The sequence below is a fragment of the Eriocheir sinensis genome, chromosome 61, assembly GCF_024679095.1.
Source record: "Eriocheir sinensis breed Jianghai 21 chromosome 61, ASM2467909v1, whole genome shotgun sequence".
In the NCBI taxonomy this organism is placed as follows: Eukaryota; Metazoa; Arthropoda; class Malacostraca; order Decapoda; family Varunidae; genus Eriocheir; species Eriocheir sinensis.
The window spans coordinates 10,340,362-10,368,068 of NC_066569.1; the positions used below are offsets into that span (position 1 = coordinate 10,340,362).

At 49.1% G+C, this 27,707-nt stretch overlaps 1 protein-coding gene across 2 annotated transcripts; it reads right to left on the bottom strand.

The window, feature by feature from the left end:
- Positions 1-12: 12 nt before the first annotated feature.
- Positions 13-19,182, bottom strand: LOC126986442 (hemicentin-1-like). 2 transcript variants are annotated; one of them, XM_050842593.1, is made up of 13 exons: positions 19,128-19,182; positions 10,414-10,631; positions 9,937-10,053; positions 9,370-9,510; positions 8,287-8,402; positions 8,007-8,154; positions 7,159-7,274; positions 6,331-6,473; positions 4,856-5,636; positions 4,249-4,357; positions 3,338-3,560; positions 2,813-2,950; positions 13-2,110 (listed from the first exon to the last, which is right to left on the bottom strand). In XM_050842593.1, the coding sequence occupies exons 1-13, from the start codon at positions 19,171-19,173 to the stop codon at positions 1,842-1,844; spliced, it is 2,565 nt and encodes an 854-aa protein (XP_050698550.1). In that variant the 5' UTR covers positions 19,174-19,182; the 3' UTR covers positions 13-1,841. The 2 variants fall into 2 exon arrangements, with proteins under 2 accessions (XP_050698550.1, XP_050698549.1); XM_050842592.1 differs by having other exon boundaries at positions 2,813-2,953.
- Positions 19,183-27,707: the final 8,525 nt, after the last annotated feature.

Below are 27,707 nucleotides of genomic sequence, written 5' to 3' on the forward strand. Positions count from 1 at the left end.
CAGTCAACCGTCAATCTTAACAACATTTTATTATAATACTCCAAGTTCTTTGTCTATTGCACTCAATGCCCTTAACATATAGTAGGAAATAACAGTGACCCCGAACACTACAGTACAAGCGGTCACGTGGACTCTGAACCTGCAAAACCAACACTACAGGAACAAAAGACTCGAAGTTATCTGGTCAGGTTATGCCCTAAGATGCTACATGTACTTACAACTAACGACCTTCCAGACGACTAACAACTATTAATACAAGTACGTGCGAGTGGGATAATACGGAGGACGTGGTAACACTGATATATAACTTCAATGTAATAATCACCCTTGCACTCCTATTATCAAACGCTTCGGGCTCTTGTTACGACCGTTTTTTTTTAAGACCAGAGAGAAGCTGCGTCGGGTTATCATGAGTTTTTTCCCGTCCACGGCGCAGAAGCCTTCCAAAGCTGCTGCCCCGACACCTTAATTCTGCGAGAGCCTTTTGGAATAGACGTACTAAGGTTTTGAAGCGTTTGATAACATGGGCCTTACTTAGTCTACGCTGGCAACCTTAAGGGCCGGTTCAACAGTCCAACACGGAGTCATTGTATGCGCCAAAAACCAAACTATATGCTCCACAATGATTTGATATTTCTACTAGAGATATTTCCTGTGTGAATACCATATACTAAAGAGATTTCCTGTGTGAATACCAAATACCAGAGAGATTTCCTGTGTGGTTTCCTAAAATTTCCTCCTTTTTATCGCAACGCCAAACACTATAGAAGGAATTTTCGTATTATTTTTGGTTTGGTTGAGGAGCTTACGAACTTGTGGTACTGGACTGTAATAAAACTGGCCCTCATCAGTCTAAAGTGGAGTGTGCCGATGCAATGAAGGGGGGAGGCTTAAGAATATGACCCTTACCCTTTGACTGTGAATTTCCTACAAGAAGACCTCACCAAGCTGCAGGAACGGAAAAAAAGTGGCTGCTACAATTCAATGAAGAGAAATGTAAAGTCCTGCACCTTGGGAGAGGAAATCCAGCATACCAATACGACATGGGAAACACTCCACTATCCACCACAGAGGCAGAGAAAGACCTGGGACTATATGTTACCAGGTTACCAGGGAAGGAGAAATCCGTGCCAATCGCAGCGGACGGGTTAACCGCGAAAGGGGTGTTAGGAGTCACCCAATCACGACCCTCAGCGGACGTTGGCAAGTTAGATTTATTTTATAGTTCAAGTATTTGCCGGCGTGCACACGAATTGCCGCTGCTCTGAGTGTGCGCGTGTGTACGTATTGGCTGGTTACGTACATGCGCACATACACTCATATTTAATGCCAATAGATGTGTGTGTGTGGGTGGGTGTACATGTGTGTTTCGCCGACACGCGTACATACACACACCCGGATAATATAGTAACATGAATAAAATAATAAGAAACTGTAGGCTGAGTTTCTCTTACATAACACTACTAAACACCTTCTTGCAGAGCGTGGTGAGCCTACAGCGAATAAAACACACACGGCTGGAGACCAAACACGAAACACGGATAACTAAAATAATAATTATAAAATAAAACAAACAGCATTGCAGCCTCTAAAAACGATACCATAAAAAAAACTTACTGAAAAATAACAAAAAAATGAATAAAAATGGAACAGAATGGAGACAAAAAAAAAAAAAAAAAAAAAAAAAACCAATGAAAAACATGGATATAAAAACAACTTACTAAAACGAATAAAAACATGAAACACAGCTTGAGGGGGAGGGTCATAGTCTAACACCCTTCTCAAACCTTAGACAGCAGGAGTGAGGTAGAGAAAGCAGAGAGAGGGAGGTCGCAAAGCACTCAAGCAGGTGAGGTAGTGGTGTTAGCGGTTTCCTCCTCTTCTTCCTCTTCCTCCTGCTCCTTCTCTTCTCCCTGCCAGGGGGTGGAGGTTCTAGTCGCCGCCAGCTGCTCCGTGAGGGCTGCCAGGGCTGCGTGGGTCTGGAGGGCGAGGTCTTCCTGTCCCGTCAGCATCACCCGAAGTTCCGATACAGATTCGCGCAGTGTAGCCAACTCGGCGAGCAGACCTTGAACCCCCGCGCAGGAGGCACCCCCGCCCACCTTTTCTGCGGCTGTATGGGTGGAATGCGGGAGTGATAAGGACATGATCAAAGGCAAAATAAAGCTTAAAAAGTTAAAACACCAAACACGGCGCTCCAAACACATAAAACTGTTATTGAAACCGCTCCAAACATCCAAGGCTATCCAAACACCGCTGCAAACACCCAAGACTATTCAAACACCGCTCCAAACACCCAAGCCTATCCAAACACCGCCTCAAACACAGAAAACTACCCAAACACCGCTGCAAACACCCAAGCCTATCCAAACACCGCCTCAAACACAGAAAACTACCCAAACACCGCTGCAAACACCCAAGCCTATCCAAACACCGCCTCAAACACAGAAAACTACCCAAACACCGCTCCAAATACCCAAGCCGATCCAAACCGCCTCAAACACAGAAAACTACCCAAACACCGCTGCAAACACCCAAGCCTATCCAAACACCGCCTCAAACACAGAAAACTACCCAAACGCCGATCCAAACACAAAAAACACATCCAAACAGCCCTAGATAGATAGATAGATAGATAAGACCAAATAAACCAGAGGAAGAGGAGGGGAATGAGGACGATGGGAACAGGTCAAGCTACCCAATATTAAGAATAGGAATAGGAGCACCCCAACCCTTTCCTCCATGCCCCGACCCCCTTCTCCCTTCCCACCCATACCCTCTTCCCTTTTCCTCCCTTACACAGCAGCACACTCACGCAGCACGTTGAGGATGGCCTGGCCGTACGCGTAGCCCAGCGGAGATGAGGCGTTGCAAGCGTAGTTCCCGACGTCGGTGGTGGAGGCGCCGGCGATGACCAGGCGCGGGCCGTCGATGGTGCGGCGAAGGTGGCGGTCTGCTGGGGAAGAGGAGGAGGAGGAGGAGGAGGAGGAGGAGGAGGAGGAGGAGGAAGAGGAAGAGGAGGAGGAGGAGAATAGGATTACAAGAAATATAGTGTTAATCTAAGTTTTGTTACTGTTATTAATACTATCAGCATTATCATTATTAGTATTATATCTACTACTACTACTACTACTACTACTACTACTACTATTACTATTACTACTACTACTACTACTACTACTGCTGCTGCTGTTATCGCTTCCATTATATAAAAGTACTCATGATATACTTAACTACCCAACTATTTATCTATCTATCTATGTATTTGTCTATCTATCCATCTCTTCCTACTCAAGCCCCTTCTTCCCCCCCTTTCTCCGTCACACACTAACCCACGTACCCCGGGGGGAGAGGCGGCGCCCATTCAGCATCCAGGTGTAGGTGACATCCCCCGTGGAGTTGGTCTCGCAGGTGAAGGTCACGGTGTCGCCCTCACGAACGGTCTGGGAGGCGAGAGGCTCCTGGAGGACTGGGCGCTGCTCCACCTCCACCCTGGTAACGGACGATTTCTCGGGACCCACGCCGTTGGTAGCCACACACTCATACTCCCCAGCATCCTCCAGCTGTGTGCATGAGTTGCGTTGTAAGGGACTAATATATATAGGCATTATGTAGATAGAGATATGCGGAATGTATGAGGCAATAGATTCTCGGCTTGGTGTCATAATGTTTCGGCGAGGTTAGGTTGTATTGGGAGTGACGACGTTGGGAGGGATTCTGCTGAAGTCGACACCGGTATCCCACCGCTGCCACCATTTATGCTGGCTGTTTTTGGTTATCATTTGTGCTGTTGTTGGGGATTGATGGGTGTGGGAGAAGGGGGGATGTGTAGGGAGTGTAATTACGTAAAGGGGTGATGGATGTGAGAGGGGTGATATGTGTAAAGGGGGTGTCTTTATGTAAGGGAGTGATGGATATGAGAGGGGTGATGTGTGTAAGGGGGGTGTCATTACGTAAGGGGGTGATGGATATGAGAGGGGTGATGTGTGTAAGGGGGGTGTAATTACGTACGGGGGTGATGGATATGAGAGGGGTGATGTGTGTAGGGGTCGGGTGTGAGGGTGTATGGGATGTGGAAGAAGGGGTGATGAGTGTAGGGGGTAGGTGTAATGGGTGGATGATGTGTGGAAGAAGGGCTGGTGTGTGAGGGATGGATGCAAGGGTGGATGGGGTGTGGAAGGGGTGATGAGTATAGGGCAAGGAAACTCTAGAATCCTTGGTAGGAGGTTGGGGTAACGTGATGCGCCTTACCTGTGTGTCCGCGAAGACGAGGGTCCTCCCGTAGTTCCTGGTGGTGACCCGCGTGTTGGGCTCCATCACCTCCCCGTCAGCCCGCCGCCACACGATGCTCGGAACAGGCCTGGACACAGAGAGACGCATATATAGATAGATGCATAGAAAGATAGATAGATTGATAAATAGGTGGATGGGTGGATAGCTGGATAAGTTAACCGAACGTACATTACAGTTATTCATATTTAGAGATGTACAGAAAGATAGATAGATTGATAAATAGGTGGGTGGGTGGATAGTTGGATAAGTTAACTGAACGTACATTACAATTATTCATCTTAAGAGGTTGTAAATAGAAACTTAGGAGTGGCACAGACGCACAAACAAACAAACAAGGAGCAGTGGGCTTTTTTAAATAGCGGCCTTTTTTAAATAGCGGCCTTTTTTATTAATGTTTCCTTTTTTTGTGCCCTTGAGCTGTCTCCTTTGTTGTAAAAAAAAAAGGATGAGGAGGAGAAATTATGTTCGGATAAAAAATATGTTTCAAAGGGATACGATGTTCACACAAACACACACACACACACACACACACAAAAAAAAAAAAAAAAAAAAAAAAAATACTCACTCTCCCCCGTAGATGCACCAAAGGGTATTCTCCTCCCCCGCCATGAAGGTCACGTTTTCCCCGGAGGTGTACATCAGGAAGCTCTCCACGTTAATCATGTCCTCCTTCAGGTTGTCCGCGCCGTCCGCAGGGTTCTTCACCGCCACATTGACGATCGACGCAATGGAGTAATCGAAAGGGTCAAAGGGCGTGTTGGCGAGGCACATGAACTGAAACTCGTGCTTGGCCGTGTCGTCCTCTTCCGTGACGTGCGTGAACCACAGGTCGCCGTCAGGGTCGGTCACCACACGCTCGTCCTTCACAAACTCCAGCGCAATGCTCTCGTTGGTCTCACTGGCGCGTACCCAGGTCAGGCTCGGCTCGGGGTACGCGAAGGCCTTGGGGCAGGACAGCTTGTAGGGGCGCCCCAGCTCGGCCACCAGGTGATAGGTGTCGCTGGGCTCGTTGTCGTTGGAGAAGTGGATGCTGCTCACGTTCAGGAGGTACACGGGGTCGGCTGCAGCGGTGCCGAGGTCATTGTAGGCGAAGCACTGGTACATGCCGTTGTCCTCCAGGCCAGGCTGGGAGATGATGAGGCTTCCAGTGTCCTCCTCCAGGGACAGCCGAGGGTCAGCCTGCCACACTAGCACCTCGCCGTCCTTGGTCCAGCGGTAGTTAGGGGTCGGCGCACCCTCCGCCTCGCAGTCCAGGATAAGAGGCAGCGCGCTCCGCGATCTCGACTTCTCAAGATCATAGAGAACCTCACTGCGGGACTGTTTGACGATGATGGGCGGGGACCTGGCTGTGGGGGGGGGGAGGAGGGGGTTAGGAGAGTGTGTGTGTGTGTGTGTGTGTGTGTGTGTGTGTCTGTGAGAGAGAGAGAGAGAGAGAGAGAGAGAGAGAGAGAGAGAGAGAGAGAGAGAGAGAGAGAGAGAGAGAGAGAGAGAGAGACCCTACCTTCCCCTCAACCTTTTCCTTCGTAACCCCCTATCTCCCTTCTTCCCCTCCTCTTCCCCACCTACACCCCTTCTCCTTCCTTCCCCACCCCTTCCCTCTTCCTCTTCCTCTTAAAATCCATCCCCTCCCCTCCCTTCTTTTTCCTTCTTCCTCCCTTCCCCATTTCTCTTCCTCAGTCTTTTCCTCCCTCCCTTCTCTTCCTCTTAAAATCCACCTCCTTGTCCCAATCCGACTTCACCCCTTCTTTCCCTACCTTTCCATCCCTTCCTCCTTCCTCTCCAACTCCTCAACTCCTCCGCAACCCTTCCCTCCTCCCCTTCCTCTTAACATCTATCTCCCAACCCGACCCTTCCCTTTCGTCCCCGAGTATATAGCTGAACACCGATTTTCTGTATGTTTTGTTTTCTTTCTCTTTCACAGGAGCTGCCGATACAAAGGGGAGAAGTCTCAAGCCACCTGTGACATCAAGATCAAGACCAAGACCTCCTCCTTCCCCACCCCTTCCTCCCTACTCCTTCCCCTTCCTCCCCAACACTCACTGGTCAGCTGGACGGTCTTCTCGGTCTTCCCCACGGTGTTGGCGGCGCGGCATGAGTACTCTCCGAGGTCATCCGGGGTCACGGTCATCACTGTTAGAGTTGATCTGACACCTTGCTCCTCCTGCAGGTCTTCGGTGAGGATTCTGATGGTGAGGAGAGAGGGGGGGTTGTGGTAGTAGTGGTAGTAGTAGTAGTAGTAGTAGTAGTTCTTTTCCACGTATCTAAACTACCTTATCATCCATTTCTCTCTCTCTCTCTCTCTCTCTCTCTCTCTCTCTCTCTCTCTCTCTCTCTCTCTCTCTCTCTCTCTCTCTCTCTCTCTCTCTCTCTCTCTCTCTCTCTCTCTCTCTCTCTCTTATCTTGTATTCCTCTTCTTCCTTATTCTAAACATACAAACATGGTCATTCATCCCTTCCACTCCTCCTTCCTTCCTTCCTTCGTATCCTTCCTTCCTTCCTCCTTTCACATCCTTTCTTCCCTAGGTAACCCTTCCGATACCCTACGCGCCTGTCCACCCGGCAGTGAATGGGTACCGGGTATTAATCGGGGGTTGTGTCCCGTCTCCTGGGGTCTGTTGCCTTCTCCTATAACTCCTTCCCCTCCTGTCTCTCTCCGGCATATGACCACAGATGTTGCGCCGACTAAACCAAACTTTCCTCTTCTCTAGCTAACCCTATCAACAAATATGATCTTTCTAAAGCCTTTCCTTGTAACCTTTTTTATGCCCTTGAACTGACTCCTCTGCTGTAAAGAAATAAATAAAATAACCTTACACTCTGTCCTCCTCCTCCTCCTCCTCCTCCTCCTCCTCCTCCTCCTCCTGGTTACCTGATGTTTGCCCCTCCAAGTATGGCGTCTCCCTCCTTGTACCACGCGACGTCAGCGGAGGGGAAGGATGAGACCACGCACTCCAGTTTCACCTCCTCGTTGGTGGTGGTGAAGACCTGTGGTGGTGGTGACGGTGGTGGTGACGGTGGTTGTAGTAGTAGTAGTAGTAGTAGTAGTAGTAGTAGTGGTAGTGGTAGTAGTGGGGAAGGAGGAATGATATAAGTGTGAAAGTGTGAAAGGAAAGATTGATTATGAGAGTGACTTATATATATACACACACACACACACACACACACACACATAAACACTGCATCCCACTAACGCCCCTAACACACACATACCCCCTACCCCCCCCTAACACAAACCCTCTCATCACCTCTCCTCCTCCCACTCCCCAAAATATCTCTCACCCACGTCCCCCTCCTCCCCTACCCCCCTTACTCTTCCCCCATCCCCCCTTCCTCCCCCCTCACACAGACTCCAAACACATCCACATCCACATCCATATCCCCTTAAAAATCACTTCATCTTTCCCTGCTTAACCTTTTCCTCCTCTTCTTCCTCCTCCTTTTCCTTCGCCTTCGCCTCTCCGAGCTTTTCTTCCATGGCCTGACCCCTTTCCCTCCTCCCCTACCCCCCTTACCCTTCCCCCATCCCCCCTTCCTCCCCCCCACACAGACTCCGAACACATCTTTAACCGCTCAAAAATCCCTTTCAGCTTCCCCTCTTCCTCTTCCTCCTCCTTTTCCTTCGCCTTAAAATCATTCTCCGAGCTTTTCTTCCATGGCCTGACCCCTTTTCCTCCTCCCCTACCCTTCCTCCCACCCCTCAAGCCCCTCCATACTTACCCTACTAGCTGGCAGGGTCACATCAGGGGCGTACTGAACCTCGAGCTGTACGCGCGAGGTGGCTGGTTCTCCGATCCCGTTGTCCGCGTAACATACATAGTGGCCGCGATGGTCCTTCTGCACTAGCGGTAGGTCAAGTTGGTTGGATCTATGCGAAGGAGAGCAGGGTTGGGGTGACGTCAACAAAGGTACCTTCACCCTTTTGAGGCTATATATGTATACTGTTATATGTATGTGTATATCTCAATAAATGTATCAAATCAAATCTCTCAGCACTCACTTGAAGAACCTCCCCCCGAAGTAAGGCAGCTCGTCGTTCACCTTCTCCCAGTACACGTCAGGCCGAGGGGAACCGCCGGGCTGACAGTCGATGCTGATGGAGTCCCCCTCGGTCACCTGCGGGGGAAGAGAAGGACAGGTGAGTAGAGGTTAACCCGGTAGCTGCGGGGGTCATTTTTCTTAGGTTAGGTTAGGTTAGGTTAGGTTAGGTTAGGTTAAAGGCCCCTCTAAGTAAAATAATGAGAAAGAATCATCACTCACGCAAACCATTTCATAATATATATCAACGCATGTGTGATCAGTTTATGCATCATCTATTTTGGGAGGTTTATATCATGGCAGAAATTTGGCCCGTCCTTTGGTACACGGTAAAGCCGCAAATTTGGCCGTCGCACTGATACGAAGCCCTGAATTTGGCCCGTCGCTGCTACACGGTAAAGCCGCAAATTTGGCCCGTCGTTGCTACACGGTTAATGATGGTGGAGTTCCTCTCTCTCTCAGGTAGAACAGACAGGTATGAGAGTTGATTTTCCCCCCTCCCCTCTCCCCCTCACAAGTACCCCCTCACCTCCTTACTCTCACCCCTGCCCCCTCACCCCTTACAACACGCATCCTTTCACCCCTTCACAGCCAGTACTTCCCCTCCAGTATACTCCCTCACCTACCCACCCCCTCACCCCCCTCCCTTCACCCTCCTCCTCTTCCCCTCCCCCTCCCTTCACTCTCCTCTTCTAATCCCCCCTCCCTTCACCCTTGCAGCTTCCCTATGTTCTTATGTTCTTATGTTCTTATGTTCCTCTCCTTCCCATCCCCCTTCTCTTCTTCCCATCCTCCTTCCCTTCACTCTCCTTTTTTTACAACAAAGGAGACAGCTCAAGGGCACAAAAAAGTAAACAATAATAAAAAGTAAAGCCCGCTACTCGCTGCTCACAAAAAGAATCCAAAGAGGTGGCCGAAAGAGAGGTCAAATTCCCCCTCCCTTTACCCTCCTCTCCATTCCCATCATCACCCACCACGCCCCCTCCCTTCACCCACCTCACCCCCAGTACAGCTCCCCCTCACCCCCCCACCCCCCAGTACTCACGGTGAGGGTCTTGGTGAAGTCGTCGGTGAAGTACGGCGCAGCTCGGAGGGACACGGGCACGTCGGCGTTGATCCTCTGGCTGTCCCCGAAATCCACGGTGCAGCGGTAAAGCCCCTCGTCCTCAGCGTTCATGGACTTGATCTGCGGGAGGAGGGGGGGGGGGGGGGTATAGAAGGAGGACTTAGTGGTGGTGGTGGTGGTTGTGGTGGTGAGGAGACAGGTCATGCTACAAACACATGGGGTGGGGATAGAAGGGGATGAAAGAGGTGGTGAGGGGGAAAGTGAGGGGAAGAAGAGGGGAGGAGGAGGAAGAAGAAGGCAAATGGAAGAGGTGGTGGTGGAGGAGAAAGGTCACACACACACACACACACACACACACACACACACACACACACACACACACACACACACACACACACACACACACACAAACACCTTACCCCCCCCCCCACACCCACCCACAACTCCCCACACACACACTACACCCCACACACACACAGATACCCTTCCCCCAACACCCCCCACCCCCACCAAACCTCCCCCCCCTCCCCCCCCACACACACTTACGATGAGGGAGTAGCGCTGTGAGGCCGCCGGATGGTCAAGCTCGTATTTATTGGAGAAGAGCAGGATTCGCGCCGCGCTGGAGATGGGCATAGAGTTGACGGGGTTCTCAGTGTCGATCTGCGGGAAGGGGCGAGGTGATGGGGTGAGAAGGGAAGGGACGAGCTGAGGGGACGTGAAGGGAGGTGGTGAGGGGAGGAAGTGAAGGGTCGAGGTGATGGGGCGAGAAGGGAGGAGGTGAAGGGAGGAAGTGAAGGGACGAGAAGGGAAGGGACGAGATGAAGGGGACGATGTAAGGGGAGAAGGTGAAGGGATTTGATGGGACGATAAGAGAAAGAGATGATGGGACAAGCTGAGAGGAACAAGGTGAAGGAACGTGAAGGGGAGGAGGTGATGGGAGGAAGTGAAGGGACGCTCACCCTGTTCACCCTTCCACCCTGTTCACCCTTCCACCCCACCCTGGCACACCCTGGCACTCACCTTACTCCATGACACCGTGAAGTCGTTAACGCCACTCAGGTCCACACCCTCCACGGCACAGTCCAGCCTCACCCTGTCACCCTCCTTGGTCACCGTCGCCTTGCTGTACGTGATCTTCGGCTGACCTTTCACGCCCTCCGCCTGCTTCTCCTCCTGCGCCTCCTGCTTCTCCTCCTGCTGCCTCCCCTGCATTGGGACGCCTGCACACCATCCCGCCACTGCAAGGAGGAGGGACAGGTGTTAGGGTGTGAGGGGAACAGACACAACCAGCTGACACCCGGCACCCCTTCACTGCTGGCTGGACACGGGAGACTGCCCACCCGCCTCCACTCCGTCTGGGAATCGAACCCGGGGTCTCGTGATTGTGAGACGAGGGTGCTGTCTATTGTTCTGACACGTGAATTCTTCAAACAAATAAAGAGAGAGAGAGAGAGAGATTATTAGAGGAGGAGAGAGAGAGAAGAAAGGAGGAAGGAATGGAGGGAAAACCTAACCACAACAGGTGCTCAAAACAACCGCTTTCCTCCTCCTCCTCCTCTTCCTCCTCCTCCTCCTCCTCTTCCTCCTCCTCCTCCTCTCGGTCCTCGAACCCTCTTCCTCTTCCTCCACGGACAGCTGAGGGTAATAACTCACCTTTCTCTTCTTCCTTTCCTCCTTTTTTTCCTTAAGTCCTTCCTTTCCTCACCTCCTATGTGTGTGTGTGTGTGTGTGTGTGTGTGTGTGTGTGTGTGTGTGTGTGTGTGTGTGTGTGTGTGTGTGTGTGTGTGTGTGCATCTTTTTTATACTCTCTCTCTCTCTCTCTCTCTCTCTCTCTCTCTCTCTCTCTCTCTCTCTCTCTCTCTCTCTCTCTCTCTCCTACAGGTCCCTAAATTCTACCTGTGGCCGGAAGTGGAGGTCAGGAGGAGGAGGTGGAGAAGGAGGAGGAGGAGGAGGAGGAGGAGGAGGCGTCAGTGCTTACAGAAGATTAATGGTTGAGAGAGAGAGAGAGAGAGAGAGAGAGAGAGAGAGAGAGAGAACACACACACACACGGAGGAAATGTTGCAAATAGGAACTAGCAATGCCCTCTCTCTCTCTCTCTCTCTCTCTCTGCGTGGCATAAACAGGACGACAAGACAGAGCAGATTACCGGAAGTTGTTATAGAAAGGACGACTTCCGGTGAGAGAGAGAGAGAGAGAGAGAAGAGAGAGAGAGAGAGAGAGAGAGAGAGATTGCTTGTGTAGGTCGCGTTGAAATCCCTCGTTAATGTTATGTAATTTTGTTTTGTTTTTCTTCCTTTTTTTTGTCTGTTTGTTTGTTTGTCTAAGTTTTTATCTGTGTGTGTGTGTGTGTGTGTGTGTGTGTGTGTGTGTGTGTGTGTGTGTGTGTGTGTGTGTGTGTGTGTGTGTGTGTGTGTGGCAGGGGAGAAATGGAAGGGAAGGAAAATAAGAGGAAGGGGAAGGAAAGAAGGAAGGGGGAGATTAAGAGAAAGGAGAGGAAATAAATAAGGAAAAGAATGGAAGGGAATAGGAGAGGAAGGAAGGAAGGAAAAAAAGGAGGAAAAGAGGAAAGAAGGGAAGGTTGAGGGGGAGGGAAGATGGAAGGAAGGGGAGAGGGAAGGGAAGGGAGGGGAAGGGGGAGGAGGAAGGGAGAGGAAAGGGGGAGAGGGAAAGGAAGGGGGAAGGGAAGGGAAGTGAAGGGGAGAGGGAAGGGAAGGGAAGGGAAGGGGAGAGGGAGAGGGAAGGGAAGGGAAGGGGGGGAGGGAAGGGGGAAGGGGAGGGAAGGGAAGGGAGAGGAAGGGGAAAGGAAGGAGATGGAAGGGGGAAGGAAGGGAAGGGAAGGGAAGGGGGGAGGGGGGGGAAGGGGGGAGGGGAGGGTGCAGTGACCGAAGGCCAAATTACATAAACAGGTGGAGGCAAACTGACCACCTGACGCCCCTCCACCCCCTCCACCCCCTCCCTCTTCCTTCCCTCCACTTCCCTCACCATCTCGCTGCGCCATATATCTCCTTCCCTTCACTTCCTTTCTTTCCTCTCCTTATTCTTCTCCCCCTCATCCTCCCTCTCCACTCTGTCTCTCTCCCCTTCCTTCCTTCCCTCCACTTCCCTCACCGTCTCGCTAAACCATATATTTCCTTCCCTTTTCTTCCTTCCTTCCTTTCTTTTCCTTCTCGTCCTCCTCCTCCTCCTCCTCATTATTCCTTTCTTCCATTCCCTTCCTCCTTCCTCTGCAGGCGATACAGGAGGAAAAGGATCTTGGGGTCATTATCAGCAGTGACCTGAAACGCGCGAATCACTGTAAAAAGGCATATAAAAAAGCCAACACTATGCTCGGGTTCATAGCGAGGAACTTCGAGTGTAAAACGCCAGACGTGATGCTAGCCTTGTATAATTGGATGGTAAGACCGCACCTCGAGTATGCAGTACAGTTCTGGTCTCCTAATTACAGAAAGGACATTGATTTACTGGAGAGGATTCAACGACGCGCCACGAAGATGATTCCAACCTCAAGGGCTCAACCGTACGAGGAACGACTCAAGCGACTCAATCTCTTTACGCTGGAGAAAAGACGCCTACGAGGGGATATGATTGAAGTCTTCAAATTCAATAACATCGATTACTCCAAATTCTTCGAACTGCAAACCAACTCAAGAACTAGAAATACGGTTTACCCATTCAGTCGAGTCGATGTAACACAGACATTGGAAGGAGTTTCTTTTCAAACCGAGTCATCCGCCACTGGATCAATCTTCCATCAGAAGTAGTAAATGCGAATACCATCAACTCCTTCAAATATCAAATCGACCGTCGTTTAGTTGCGTCAGAAGTAAACTGAATATCGAGGTGCTTTCATCTGTTCCCCAAGCCCCAATGGCTCTTGACCAGATTAAATCACCAAAGCGGGCAACCACGTTGAGCCAATAGGCTTTATTTTGCCTGCATTTCCATGTTTCCATGTTTCCTTTCTTCTCTCCATTTCCCTCATCATCTTGCTATGTCACAATTCTCCTTGCCTTCTCTTCCTTCCTTTCTTCGCCTCCTCTTCCTCATTCTATCTTTTCTCCATTCATTCCCTTCTTCCCGTCTCCCCTTCCTTTCCTTCATCATCTTGCTAAGCTATTATCTTATTATTATTATATATACACACACACACACACACACACACATCCAGACCACAAACACGCGACGCCCAAGACCGAGCCCAAAACCACAGAGCGATCCGAGCGTGGCAGTTACGTCGTAAAGGGAGCGTTCCTGTGGCCGCCGCGACGCCTCGGCCAAGGAGTGCGGACGGGCGAACGGCCAGACGGATAAACAACCACCAATCGTAATTCTACTGTACTTCGCAAGGTTCAGGAAGAGTGGTCTGTTTACGTTCCTGGCGCTAGAGCCGTGGGGACCAAACACACAGCTCGTAACCATCTCTCTGTGCCAGGAACTGCATTGAACCCGTCCGCTGCGATTGGCACAGATTTGGCTTTTACTGGTATCCCGGTAACATATACTCCCATGTCTTTCTCTGCCTCTGTGGTGGATAGTGGAGTGTTTCCCATGTGGTATTGGTGTGCTGGATATCCCCTCCCAAGGTGCAGGACTTTACATTTTTCTTCATTGAATTGTAGCAGCCACTTTTTGTTCCATTCCTGTAGCTTGGTGAGGTCTGACTGTAGGAAATCCGCAGCCAAGGGGTGAATTCGCCCAAGACAATGAGTGTGTCGCGTTGGGGCACTGGTCAACCATAGAGGCAAGCTTGGCGTAGAACATCTCCCTTCTCCTCAAGTCAGCATATCGTAGCCATCTCTCTCTGTGTGCCAGTAACTGCATTGAATTCGCCCAAGACTGTGTCGCGTGGGGGCACTGGTCAACCATAGAGGCAAGCTTGGCGTAGAACATCTCCTTCTCCTAAAGCCCGCATATCTCGGTAGGGACGTACACTGCAATAAGAGATATGAAGCCAAGATGTGCTTCAACCTCCCCAGCATCAACCGAAGTAACCCCAACGACAGAGACTACAGGCGACTAGAAATTGCTACTCCCTTGCAACGAGCACCCTCACTCCGGTATAGCCCTTACTGCTGGTCTCTCCATTGCCAGGCCTCCTCGTCACTGATCCCTACTATGTCCACTCTTAGCCTCCCGAGATCAGCTGACAGAACCGGCCTCTTGCAGACTCCTAACGTTCTTATGTTCTTATGTTCTAATGAGGTATTCCATGATTCTCCCAGAGGCCAAGGATGTTCCAGGCACCCACACGAAGAGCCCGCCGGAGGAAATAAAGAAGAGGAAGAAATGGGTAATAGGAAGTAGGAAAATAAAGGGAAAGAAGGAAAGGGAAGGGAAAGGAAGAAATTGGAAGGAGGGAGAAGGAAGAAGGGAAGAAAATGATAACTGGGAAAATAAAGGCGAGAAAGTAAGGAAGGGAAAGAAGCAAAAGGAGAGAGAAAGGGAAAAAGAAGGAAAGGGGAGGGAGGAAAGAGGGGAGACAGCAGAAAGAAGGAAAGAATGAGGATGAAAAAGAAAAGAGAAAGAAAATAAATAGACATGGAAAAGAAGGAAAAAGAAGTGGAAGAAGAGAGAAAGGGGAAGGAAGGAAAAGGAAAGAGAGAAGGAAAGGATAAGGAAAGTATGACTGGAAGAGAGAAATTAAGTAAATAAGAAGAGAAATACAGGGAAAGGAAGGAAGGGGAAGAGGGAGAGAAAGAAGAAAGGAGGGAAGAGAAAAAGGATAGGGAAAGGAAAAAGAGGGGAGGAAAGAAAGGAGGGAAAATAAGGAAAAGAGAAATGGGAAAAAAAGGAGAGAAAAGGAAGAAGGGAAGAAGAGGATATGGAAAGGAAAGCTGAAAAAGAGGATGAAAAGAAATGAGAAGAAAAGAGGAAAAGAGGAAAGAAAGAAAAGGGAAGGAGAAGGAAAGGAAATGAGAAGAGAAGAAACGAAGAGAGAGAGAGAGAGAGAGAGAGAGAGAGAGAGAGAGAGAGAGAGAGAGGAAATAAGCAAGGGTTTGAAAGAAATGGACAAAGGACGTGAAGGAGACGGAGGAGGAAGAGAGATGGAGAGAGGGGGATGGAAGGGGGGGAGGGGAAGGGGGGGAGGGAAGGGGGGGGAGAGGGGGCAGGTAAGAAAGCCATTATGACCGGAACGAAGGTCAAACGGTCAACGACATCTGGCAACACCCTACACCCCCCCCCCCTCCTGCTACTACTACTACTACTACTACTACTACTACTACTACTACTACTACTACTACTTCATCGTTTTCACCTCTTAATACAACTTCTACTACTACTACTACTACTACTACTGCTACTACAAAACTCACATAAATAAACGTTAACAGAGAGAGATAGAGAGAGAGAGAGAGAGAGAGAGAGAGAGAGAGAGAGAGAGAGAGAGAGAGAGAGAGAGAGAGGGTAGAGAGAGTAGAGGTAGTGAGAGGTAAGGTAAGGTGGTAATGGTGGTAGTAGTAGTAGTAGTAGTAGTAGTAGTAGTAGCAGTAGTAGTAGTAGTAGTAGTAGTAGTAGTAGTAGTAGTAGTAGTAGTAGCAGTAGTAGTAGTAGTAGTAGTAGTAGTAGTAGTAGTAGTAGTAGTAGTAGTAGTAGTAGTAGTAGTAGTAGTAGTAGTAGTAGTAGTAGTAGTAGTAGTAGTAGTAGTAGTAGACAAAGATAATGCAAACAGATAGATAATAACAAACAAACAAGAACTAAACAAACGAAAACAACAACGAAAAACAAACAAACAAACAAACAAACAAATAAACAAGAAGTAAACAAACAAAAACAACAAACAAAAACAAACAAACAAACAAACAAACAAACAAGAACTAAACAAACAAAAAACAACAAAGAAAACAAACAAACAAACAAACAAACAAACAAACAAACAGGGACCCAAACAGACAGGTGCGTGAAAGACCAACTCATTGCGTCACTTCCGTCCAATTAAAGGAAGTAAAAAAACACGCGTTCACTCACCCTCAGGAGCAGGTAGTAATGAACAGGTGTGTGTGTGTGTGTGTGTGTGTGTGTGTGTGTGTGTGTGTGTGTGTGTGTGTGTGTGTGTGTGTGTGTGTCATTGAGTGCATACGTGTGGAGGAAGTGAAGACAACAACAACAACAACAACAACAACAACAACAACAACAACAACAAGAAAAAACAAGAATAACAATGGAAGAAAAATTACATGGAGGCGATAAAGAGAACAAAGAGGAGGAGGAGGAGGAGGAGGAGGAGGAGGAGGGTGAAACAAGATGAAGGAGGATGAGGAGAAGGAGGAGGAAGAAGAGGAGGAGGGGGAGGGCGACAACGAGATGAAGGAGGAGGAGGAAAAGGAGGAGGAGGACGTGGAAGACGAGGAGGAAGACGAAGAGGAGGAGAAAGAGAAACAGGAAGGCATGCGATTAGACACAGCATCCTAGCATCACTCCTCTCATCTCCACATAAACATCTCATCTTTTTCATCTCCCAACACCGCAGCATCCACCATCACCACCCTCACCACCACAACCATCATCACCACCATTGCCTTCATCATCATTATCTTCCTTTATGAGAGGCCTAGAGCACTGGCAGGCTCTCTTAAGGGGCTATGGCAGACGGACCCATGTTCTTAGTCAAGCGGGCGGATTTTATTTACAGTGGATAATGTGAGTCCTCTATTCGGTCGACATTCTCAAAAGCTTCTGTCTCTCATATCAACTATTTCCCAAGGCCTCAAAGGAGATTAATCGGGTTGTCATGAGTTTGTTTTTCCCGTAATAGTACAGAAGGTTTGTCAGACTACCGGGTCATAGAACTACCCATGGAGATGCCCCCACAACTCATCAACAAGGTTGTCATGAGTTTGTTTCTCCTGCATAGTACAGAAGGCCCCCACAACTCCCAAGCCTCAATTCTCAAAAGCTTCTGTCTCTCATATCAACTATTTCCCAAGGCCTCAAAGGAGATTAATCGGGTTGTCATGAGTTTGTTTTTCCCGTAATAGTACAGAAGGTTTGTCAGACTACCACCAGGGTCATAGAACTACCCATGGAGATGCCCCCCACAACTCCCAGGAAAGCCTCAATTCTCAAAAGCTTCTGTCTCCCACATCAACAATTTCCCAAGGCCTCAAAGGAGATTAATCGGGTTGTCATGAGTTTGTTTTTCCCGTAATAGAATAGAAGGTTTGTCAGACTACCACCAGGGTCATAGAACTACCCATGGAATTGCTCCCCACAACTCCTAGAAAGGGCCTTGTTATATGTGTGTGCTTGAATGTGGTTTTGCCTGGCCTGTGTTGTTCTGTCCCCCACCGCTTGCTTGATCCTCCCTTTGACCGAAGACTTAGTTGAGATTGCTTAATGTGGGTAGTGTACATTGGTCGAAAATTGACAGTTAGTTGCAGGGGGCGTCGAACCAGGGTCACCGATGTCTCCACGCCCACCATTTAAGTTTTGGGAGCCTTGAAGAGCCTCTGATTCTCCTCCTCCTCCTTCTCCTCATCCTCCTCATTCCCGCATTTGTCATTTCTATTTCACTTTCATCTTCTGTGTTTATACTCTGAAGGCCTCTCGGTAATGCTCACGCTCTTTCATCCACCTCCCTTTGCCAAATATATCCCCTCTTCCAATTTTTCCCCCTTTGGTTCCTCCCTTTCCCGACCTCACCCTGTCTCTAGCCATACCCTCACTGAGACCTACGGCGCCCTACCCAATATTCTACCATTTTTCCACCAACAAAGTTATCCTCTCCAATCATCAGTGACGGTATGGAAGCAGGTGACAACTGTACTCATCTACGTCTCACTGATCCTCAAGCCTGTGATGAGTGAAGACTGAGTACCCAGGGTCACCACACTGAGTACCCAGGGTCACCACAGTTTGCAGAGTCTTGATTCATGGTGAGGGAGAGCTTGGAACACGTGTCTTAGTGAGGGAGAGCTTGGAACACGTTTTTCTTAGGTGAGGGAGAGCTTGGAGGAGATGTCTTACCAGGGAGGGAAGGGAAGGGAAAGGAAAGGAAGGTGAGGGAAGGGAAGGAAAGGGAAAGGAAGGAAATGGAAGAGGAATGCCAGGGAAGGAAGGGAAGGTGAGGGAAGGGAAGGGAAAAGGAATGCAAGGGAAGGAAGGGAAGGTGAGGGAAGGAGATGAAAAAGGAATGCAAGTGAAGGAAGGGAAGGTGAGGGAAGGGAAGGGAAAAGGAATGCCAGGGAAGGAAGGGAAGGTGAGGGAAGGAAATGGAAATGGAATGCCAGTGAAGGAAGGGAAGGTGAGGGAAGGAAATGGAAAAGGAATGCCAGGGAAGGAAGGGAAGGTGAGGGAAGGGAAAGGAAGGGAAGGGAAGGGAAAGGAAGGGAAAGGAAGGGAAATTAGTGAGGGAGAGCTTGGAGTAGCTACGTTGTGGTGTGTGAAGAAATGAGTGTTGCATAGGAAGGAAACACACACTCAACAACATGAAGGAGAAACAAATAAGCAGATGAAAGGAAATAAGAAAAAAAAAGTAAAGTAGAAAAGAAGAGGAAAAAAAAACAGGATATTGCATGAAGTGTGAATGGACAAAAATAATGGTCAAACACACACACACACACACACACACACACACACACACACACACACACACACGGTCCTAAAAAAATATGGGATACAAAAAAAAACGACGATTATAAAAAAAAGAGGACAGTACAAGAAACGAAACACACACACACACACACACACACACACACACACACACACACACACACACACACACACACACACGTACCAGCGAGCAGGCAGCAGGCAACGAGCAGCGGGCGTCCAGATGTCATGTCTCGGGCGCCAGGTAAGAGACTGAACGCTAACCTGCACAGCTCCCACACCTCGCCTCCCCCTCACACCCCCTCTCTTACCCTCCCCTCAACCTGTGCAACCCCCACCCATCCCCAGACCCCCTTCACTCTCACCCTCCCCTACCTAACTCCCCTCTCATCATCCCTCACCCCCTCCCTTCAACCTGTGCAACCCCACCTATCCCCACCCCCCACCCCTTCACTTTCACTCCTCCCTACCGAACTCCCCTTCCTCATCACCTCACTCTCCCTTCAACCTGTCCAACCCCCATCCATCCCCACCCCTCTACCCTCCCTCACCCCTTCATTCTAACCTCCCCTATCTAACCCCTCCCTCACCATGCCTTCCTCCCCCCCCTTTCCCACCCCACCCCATATCCACCCATCACCTGCCTCTCCTGTACCCCTTTATCCCCTTCCTCCCTCCCTCCTCTACCCCCCTCTTTCCCTCCTTCCCTGCCTAACCCCTCATCCCTCCTCTCCCTCCTTCCCGTCTCCCTCACTCCCCTCTTTCCCCTTCTCCATTTCACCCTACCCTCTCACCCTCCTCCTCGTACCCCCTTCCCCTTCCCCCTTCCTCCTCACCCTCTAACCCCTACAGTCACCCCTTCCTCCCCACACTTCCTATCCCTTCCCTCCACCCCATCACACCCTCCCTCCCTCCCACCCTAGCATCCCTTAACTCCCCTTTCCTCTCTCACCCCCACCTCTAACTCCTCTCCTTTGCACCCCCTCCTCCCCTTCTCTTCCTCACCCCTACACCCTCCTCTTCCTCCTCGTAATGAGCCAATAGAATTCCTGTAGCCTGCCTTTCCATGTTTCAATGTTTCTTCTTCCTTCTTAATTCTATATCATATTTTCTCTCTTATTTCCCTCCCCTCTTCTTTCTGGCTCCCTTCCATCCTCTCCTCCCTTCCCCTCCCACCTTCATCTCCCGGACATCCACCCATCATCATCTTATCTTCCCAGCATCCTCGTCATCTCATCTACTCTTCTTCATCCACCTTTGCCCTTCCTCTCTTCCCTATCATCATCTTTTTCTCTTCTTCTCACCTTTGCTCTTTCTTATGATCTATCTTCTACTTCCTCTTCCTCTTTCTCTTCTTTTTTTTTCTTCTTTTTTCTCAATTGCCTTCTTCTTTTTCTGGTAATTTTCATAAACTTATCATTATTTTTTTTTTGTGTGTGTCTGTCTGAGTGAGAGTGTGTTTGTGTGTTTGTGTGTTTTTCTTGTCTGTCTGTCTGTCTGTCTGTCTGTCTGTCTGTATGTCTGTATGTCTATGTGTCTGTCTGTCTGTCTGTCTGTCTGTCTATCTCTCTGTGTGTGTGTGTGTCTGTCTGTCTGTCTGTCTGTCTGTCTATCTGTCTGTGTCTGTCTATCTGTCTGTGTGTCTGTCTGTCTGTCTGTCTGTCTGTCTGTCTGTCTGGTTCAATGTCTAACCTTGAAATATGAATGCAATGGAAGGGTGTTAAGTAAGGGTCGTTTTAGGATCTCTCTCTCTCTCTCTCTCTCTCTCTCTCTCTCTCTCTCTCTCTCTCTCTCTCTCTCTCTCTCTCTCTCTCTCTCTCTCTCTCTCTCGTAACCACAATAAGGGATGTTGACCTCTCCCTTCTTCCCTCCTCCTTCCCTCCCTCCCTTCCACACTCTCCTTCCCTCCCTTCCTTCCCTCTCTCCTTCCCCAACCCCTTCCTCCCTCCCTTCCTTCCTTCCTTCACCTCCCATATTTCCTCCCTTCCCTTCCCTCCCCTTCTTCCTTTCCCTCCCTCCTTCCCTTCCTTCCCTCCCTTCCCTCCCCCTCTTCCTTTCCTTCCCTCTTTCCCTTCCTTCCCTTACTTCCCTCCCTTCCCTCCCCTTCTTCCTTTCCCTCCCTCCTTCCCTTCCTTCCTTTCCTCTCTCTCTCTTCTTCCCCCTCCTTCCTTCCTTCCTTCCCTCCTTCCTTCAACCTATTCCTTCCTTCCCTTTCCTTTCTTCCTCCTCCCCTCTCTCTTCCTTCCCTCAGCCTCCACCCTTCCTGTCTCCCTCCTCTTTCCCTCCCTCCCTCCCTCCCCCGCGTCCTCCCCGACCCTCGTTCCTCCGTTACCGTTCAAAGTGTGTTTGGGAGGGGAGGGGAGGAGGAGGTGGGGAGGGGAATGAAGGAGGGAGGGAGAGGGAAGAGGGAGTGCATGAACGACCACACACACACACACACACACACACACACACGCACACACATTGCGGGATGACCTTGTGACCTGTTGCAAGGTTACTGGGTCAAGGGAGGACTAGTACATGACCTCTCTCTCTCTCTCTCTCTCTCTCTCTCTCTCTCTCTCTCTCTCTCTCTCTCTCTCTCTCTCTCTCTCTCTCTCTCTCTCTCTCTCTCTCTCTCTCTCTCTCTCTCTCTCTCTCTCTCTCTCTCTCTCTCGATAAAAAAGAAGGGATGGGAAGGAAGGAAGAGAGGGAGAAGTGTAGAGGGAGAAGAAGGGAAGTAGGAAGGGAGATAAGAGAGGGAGGAAGAAAGAAAAAAGATAGCAGGGAGAGTTGAGGAGAAAGAAGGAAAGAAGGAAGGAAGGGAGAGGAGAAGGAAAGGAGGAAGGAAGGAAGGAGATAAAAAAATGATGGAAGGGGTGGAGAGAAAGATGGAAGAAAGAAGAAAGAAATGAAAAAGTGGAGGAAAAAGGGAGAAAGTAGAAAGGGAGATAAAAGAGAAAGGAAGAAAGAAAGAAATAGAAGGGAAACACGGGGAGAAGGGAGAACACACACACACACACACACACACACACACACACACACACACACATACACACACACACACACACACACACACACACACACACACACACACAAACGATAAATCACTCGAGACTTTTACGAAATTCAATTATTTACATGGAGGGAAGTGGAGAGGGGTGGAGGAAGAGAAGGATGTAAGGAAGTGGAGGGAAGTGGAGTGGGGTGGAGGAAGAGAAGGATGGAAGGAAGTGGAGGGGTGGAGGGACGTGAAGATTGGTGGAGGAAGAGAAGGATGGAAGGAAGTGGAGGGGTGGAGGGAAGTGAAGAGGGGTGGAGGAAGAGAAGAATGGAAGGAAGTGGAGGGTGGAGGGGGAAGGAAGGAGGAGGACAGGAGTGGAGGGTGGAGGGAAGTGGAGGAGGAGGAAAGGAGGAGGGTGGAGGGAAGTGGAGGAGGAGGAAAGGAGGAGGTGGAGGAAGTGAAGGAGGAGGAAAGGAGTGGAGGGGTGGAGGGAAGTGTTGGAGGTGGTCAGGAGTGGAGGAGTGGAGGGAAGTGGATGAGGAGGAAAGGAGTGGAGGAGTGGAGGGAAGTGGAGGAGGAAAGGAGTGGAGGAGTGGAGGGGTGGAGGGAAGTGAAGGAGGAGGAAAGGAGTGGAGGAGTGGAGGGAAGTGGAGGAGTGGAGGAAAGGAATGGAGGGTGGAGGAAGTGAAGGAGGAGGAAAGGAATGGAGGGTGGAGGAAGTGGAGGAGGAGGGAGGAGTGGAGGTGGAGGGTGGAGGGTGGAGGGAAGTGGTGGTTTTCGTGGATAATTACCATAGCGGCTCTTAAAGGCTGCTGACAATTAGCGGCCAGTGACCCCACCACGACCACCACCACGACCATCCTCACCACCACTACGACCATCGCCATCCACCACCACCACCAACAACAACAACAACAACAACACCATCACCACCACCACTATAAAACATCTACACTATAAACATCTACATCCACTTCTACACATCATCACCGTCTCTTCACCGATCCTCCTTCATCTCCACCTCAACGCCACTTCACCACCCAAACAGATATACCCTTCCACTCCTCTCTCTTCCTTCAACTCTTCCTTTTCCTTCCCTTTCCATGTATATTTCCTTCTGTTCCCTACCACCACCACCACCACCATGACTGCACACACACACACACACACACACACACATTGAACATCTTCGCGTCTTTTAATGCATGAGCAGAATTATTTACCGTACATGAATTCTATCAGACATGGTGTGCGATTGTGTACGTGTGTGTGTGTGTGTGTGTGAAGGTCTGATCGGAGAGAGAGAGAGAGAGAGAGAGAGAGAGAGAGAGAGAGAGAGAGAGAGAGAGAGAGAGAGAGAGAGAGACAAAAACAAACAAAAAAACACACACACACACACACACACACACACACACACACACACACTCGACGTCAGAGAGGAGGAAGAAAAAAGATTATAAACACTGAAAAGAAAAAAAAAATAACGAAGAGGAGGAGGAGGAGGAGGAGGAGGAGGAGGAGGAAGATGAAGAGGAAGAGGAGGAGGAGGAGGAAGAAGAGGAACATGTAAAAGAACAGGAACAAGGCCATAAAATAAAAAGAAGAAGAAGAAGAAGAAGGAGAAGAAGAAGAAGAAGAAGAAGAAAAAAGAAGAAGAAGAAGAAGAAGAAGAAGAAGAAAGAAAAAGACGAGAAAGAACAAAAAAAAAACAAGAACAGGAACAAAAACGATAACAAGATAAAAACAAACACTACTTAAAAAAAACACCAACAAACAAACAAACAAACAAACAACAGGTAGAAACAAAAATCTCATTAACAGGTAGAAAGACAAAATTGATTATCCATTAATGAAACACGGTTGACAATTCCCGTAGATTTTTTAATTGAGGGGAAGGAAGAACATAAGAACATAAGAACGTAAGGAGTCTGCAGGGGGTCGGTGGAGGGAAGGAAGGAAGGAAGGAAGGAAGGAAAGAAGTTGACTGAAATAAAGAAAGAAAAGAAAGGAAGGAAAGAAGGAAGGAGGAGGAAGGAAGGAAGGAAGAAAAGAAGTTGACTGAAGTAAAGAAAGAAAAGAAGGGAAGGAAGGAAGGAGAAAAGGAAGGAGGAAGGAAGGAAGGAAGGAAGGAAAGAAGTTGACTGAAATAAAGAAAGAAAAGAAGGGAAGGAAAAAAGGAGAAAAGGAAAAACGGAAGGAGGGAATGAAGGAAGGAAGGACGGAAAGAGGAAAGGAAGAAGGGAGGGAAAGAAGGAGAGAAAAAAGGGAGGGATAGAGGAAAGGAAGGATAGGAGAAAAAAAATAAAAAATAAAAATAAATAAAAAAAACAGGCAATCAGCTTCTTCCTTATTACGCCAGATGACGAGACACTTACCTCCTCCTCCTCCTCCTCCTCCTCTTCCTCGTCCTCCTCCTCCTCCTCCTTATAATTAGCCATGGTATTCTGTCTCGTCACACTGCAAGCTTGTACACTCTAACCAGCTGTTCTGTGCGTGGGAGGAGGAGGAGGAGGAGGAGGAGGAGGACGAGGAGGAGGAGGAGGAGGAGGAGGAGGAGGAGGAGGAGGAGGAGGACGAGGAGGAGGAGGACGAGGAAGGAGGAGGAGGAAGGAATAAGAATAAACAGACAAAACGTAAAGAAAAGTAAAAAATTAATCTTCCCTTTCCTTCCCTTCCTTCCCTTCCCTTCCTTCCCTTCTTACTATGTATTCCTATATTCCTTCCCCTCCCTTCCCTTTCCTTCCGTTACCTTCCCTTCCCTTCCTCCCCCTCCTTCCCTTCCCAAAACCTTCCCTTCCTTCCTTCTGTTTCCTCCCCTTCCTTCCTTTCCCTTCCTTCCTTCCCTTCCCTTCCCTTCCCTTCCTTTCCTTCCCTTCCTTCCTTTCCTTCCTTCCTTCCTTTCCTTCCCTCCTTCTTCCTTCCTTCCTTCCTTCCCTTCCCTTCCCTTCCCTTCCTTTCCTTCCCTTCCTTTAAATTCCTTTCATCTAAATTCTTTCTTTCGCTTTACACTCTTCTTATTCTTCTTATTCTTCTTATTCTTCTTTACTATTCATACTTCTGCACCTCTTGTTAAATCTCCTCTTTATCCTAATCTTCTTTCCTCCTCCTCCTCCTCCTTCCCCTCCTCCTCTTCCTCTTATATTAACCTTTTTGTTTGTCTGTTTCTATTTCTCTCTCTCTCTCTCTCTCTCTCTCTCTCTCTCTCTCTCTCTCTCTCTTCATTTCCTCCCATATTCTTCCTTCCTCCCATTCATCTCCCCCCCTTCTCTGGTCGCTGATTGGTCAATGTAAGGAAGCTGAGAACCAATCAGCTCGCGAGTTCTCCAGTGTTGATGACCGCACACACACACACACACACACACACACACACAAACACACACACACACACACACACACACACATCGTTTCTGCGGTCCTAAAGTATCTGTTTGGGAGGAGGAGGAGGAGGAGGAGGAGGAGGAGGAGGAGGTTGCCCTACAGAAGGTTCCTCCACTCCTCTCTCTCCACTTGACTACCTCTAAAGTACATTCTCCTCCTCCTTCCCTCCTCCTCCTCCTCCTCCTCCTCCTCCTCTTGAATAACGGGGGAACGGAGGAGGTTTAGTTGAAGTGATGGAAGTTGAGAAAGAAGAGGAGGAGGAGTTGGAGGAGGAGGAGGAGGAAGGAAGGAGAAGAAGGAAGGGAAGGGAGGAGGAGGAGGAGGAAGGGGACGGGGAGGAGGAGGAGGAAGAAGACGACAAAAATAATGGGTGTAGATCTTTCTTAGTCAGGCAAAAAAAATTCATCCGCTGATAACGAGGAGCAGGAGGAGGAGGAGGAGGAGGAGGAGGAGGAGGAAGGGAAGGGGAAGGGAGAAGGAGGAGGAGGAGGAAGGGAAGGGGAAGGGAAGGGGAGGAGGAGGAGGAGGGAAGAGGAAGGAGAAGAGGAAGGGGAGAAGGAGGAGGAGGAGGAGGAGGAGGAAGGGGAGGAGGAGGAGGAAGAAACAAAAAAAATAATGGGTGTAGATCTTTCTTAGTCAGGCAAAATAATATTCATCCGCTGATAACGAGTAGGAGGAGGAGGAGGAGGAGGAGGAGGAAGGGAAGGAGGAGGAGGAGGAAAGGGAAGGGAGGAGGAGGAAGAAAACGACAAAAATAATGGGTGTAGATCTTTCTTAGTCAGGCAAATAATATTCATCCGCTGATAACGAGGAGGAGGAGGAGGAGGAGGAGGAGGAGGAGGAGGAGGAGGAGGAGGAGGAGGAGGAATAAACAAGAGAACATGGAATGGCAGGCAACAGCAAGCCTATGGGTATATTCATCCTTACCAAGTGTCGCCACCGGGTACGTCTTTGTGCGCAGGAAGCTTCAACTATTCTTTCAATCATCGTAAGTTACCTGTTTCTGCGGGATTTGCAACAATTAAACTTCATTAGAATGGGTTTTTTTTTTTTACGGCTATGCCTACAGCGCCGGTAGGCTTGCTTGAGGGGCCTGGATGGTATTTGGCCCCAGCCCGTCATGGCGCAGGCAAGTGTTTATAGTGGCGCCATCTTCCCTTGGCTCATGCTGCCCCCCGGAACTCGTCCTTGATTCACTTGGACGGTTTCTAGAGTTCGGGTTGATGGGTGGTCTTCAGGACAGCATGTGGTAGTTTTAAGCCACTCGGCGGTGACTGAAAAATCCGAGGTGGTAGCGTGGATTCGAACTGCGTCGTCCATCACGCGGTGAATGTGTACGCTACCATTCAGCCACCGTACCCCAAAGTGTTAATATAGTTATTAAAAATTCAGTTGATCATTCCCGTTGTTGTTTTTTATTGCTAAACGAGAGAAAATAAATGTCCGATGTAAGGTTTCGTTATTAAAAATCTTTCTTGTATTAAAGCCCTGCAAAATCAAGCAGAATTGGACTTTATCAAAATTCTCTTTACATGACAATATTTGCCGAGTACCTGCCCTGGGTGTGTCTGTCTCGCCTTCGGTGAAATTTATCAAGACCATTAGGGCGTCAAGCATCTCGACAAACTGTAGAATCCATTGTTTGGCTTCCGCTGCCACAGGTTACACGCCGCCCTCGACCCCTGGCCTTAGACGCCATCACCTTTGACCTGCCCACCCTCTGGTAGCAGCAGGCGTCCACACAATGTCTTGGTCCGCTGACAGGAGTGGTTACTGTCCCTTTGCACAGGGGTACGAGGTGTGGGTGTGGAGGCTCAGGCAGTACCCAGAGATTAACTATAATGAGCTTGCTATTGTCGGGAGTGTGTTTGCTGGCGATGACGGGTCCAGCTTGTGATCAGGTCGCGGTGAATTACACACACACACACACACACACACACACACACACACACACACACACGGTCATTACGTACACACAAACAAAGCTGTAACGTCTGCAGTTCAGTAGTTAGGTTGCACACGGCGATGGGTCTGCATAATGTACATGACCGCGAGTGTGTGTGTGTGTGTGTGTGTGTGTGTGTGTGTGTGTGTGTGTGTGTGTGTGTTTGTGTGTATGTATGTGTGTGTGTGTGTGTGTGTGTGTGTGTGTGTGTCCTGTTATTCTGTTGTTGTTTTCTTCCTTGCACAGAGCTGCGTTTTCATAATAATAATAATAATAATAATAATAATAATAATAATAATAATAATAATAATAATAATAATAATAATAAAGAAAGGAAGGAAGGAAGGAAGGAAAAGAGTGACGTAGAGAAGAAGAGGAAGGAAGGAAGATGATAAAGAAAAACAAGAAGGGAAGGAAAGGAGGAAGAGAGGAACATCAATAATAACAGGAAGGAAGGA

What these genes read in the sequence shown, in the direction of transcription:
- LOC126986442 (XM_050842592.1), bottom strand. Translation starts at nt 19,173, where the DNA reads ATGACATCTGGACGCCCGCTGCTCGTTGCCTGCTGCCTGCTCGCTG. An exon ending in TGCCTGCTGCCTGCTCGCTG is followed by an intron (nt 10,632 to 19,127) that starts GTACGTGTGTGT and finishes TCCTCCTTGCAG; the next exon opens with TGGCGGGATGGTGTGCAGGC. An exon ending in TCGTCTTCGCGGACACACAG is followed by an intron (nt 3,561 to 4,248) that starts GTAAGGCGCATC and finishes TCATGCACACAG; the next exon opens with CTGGAGGATGCTGGGGAGTA.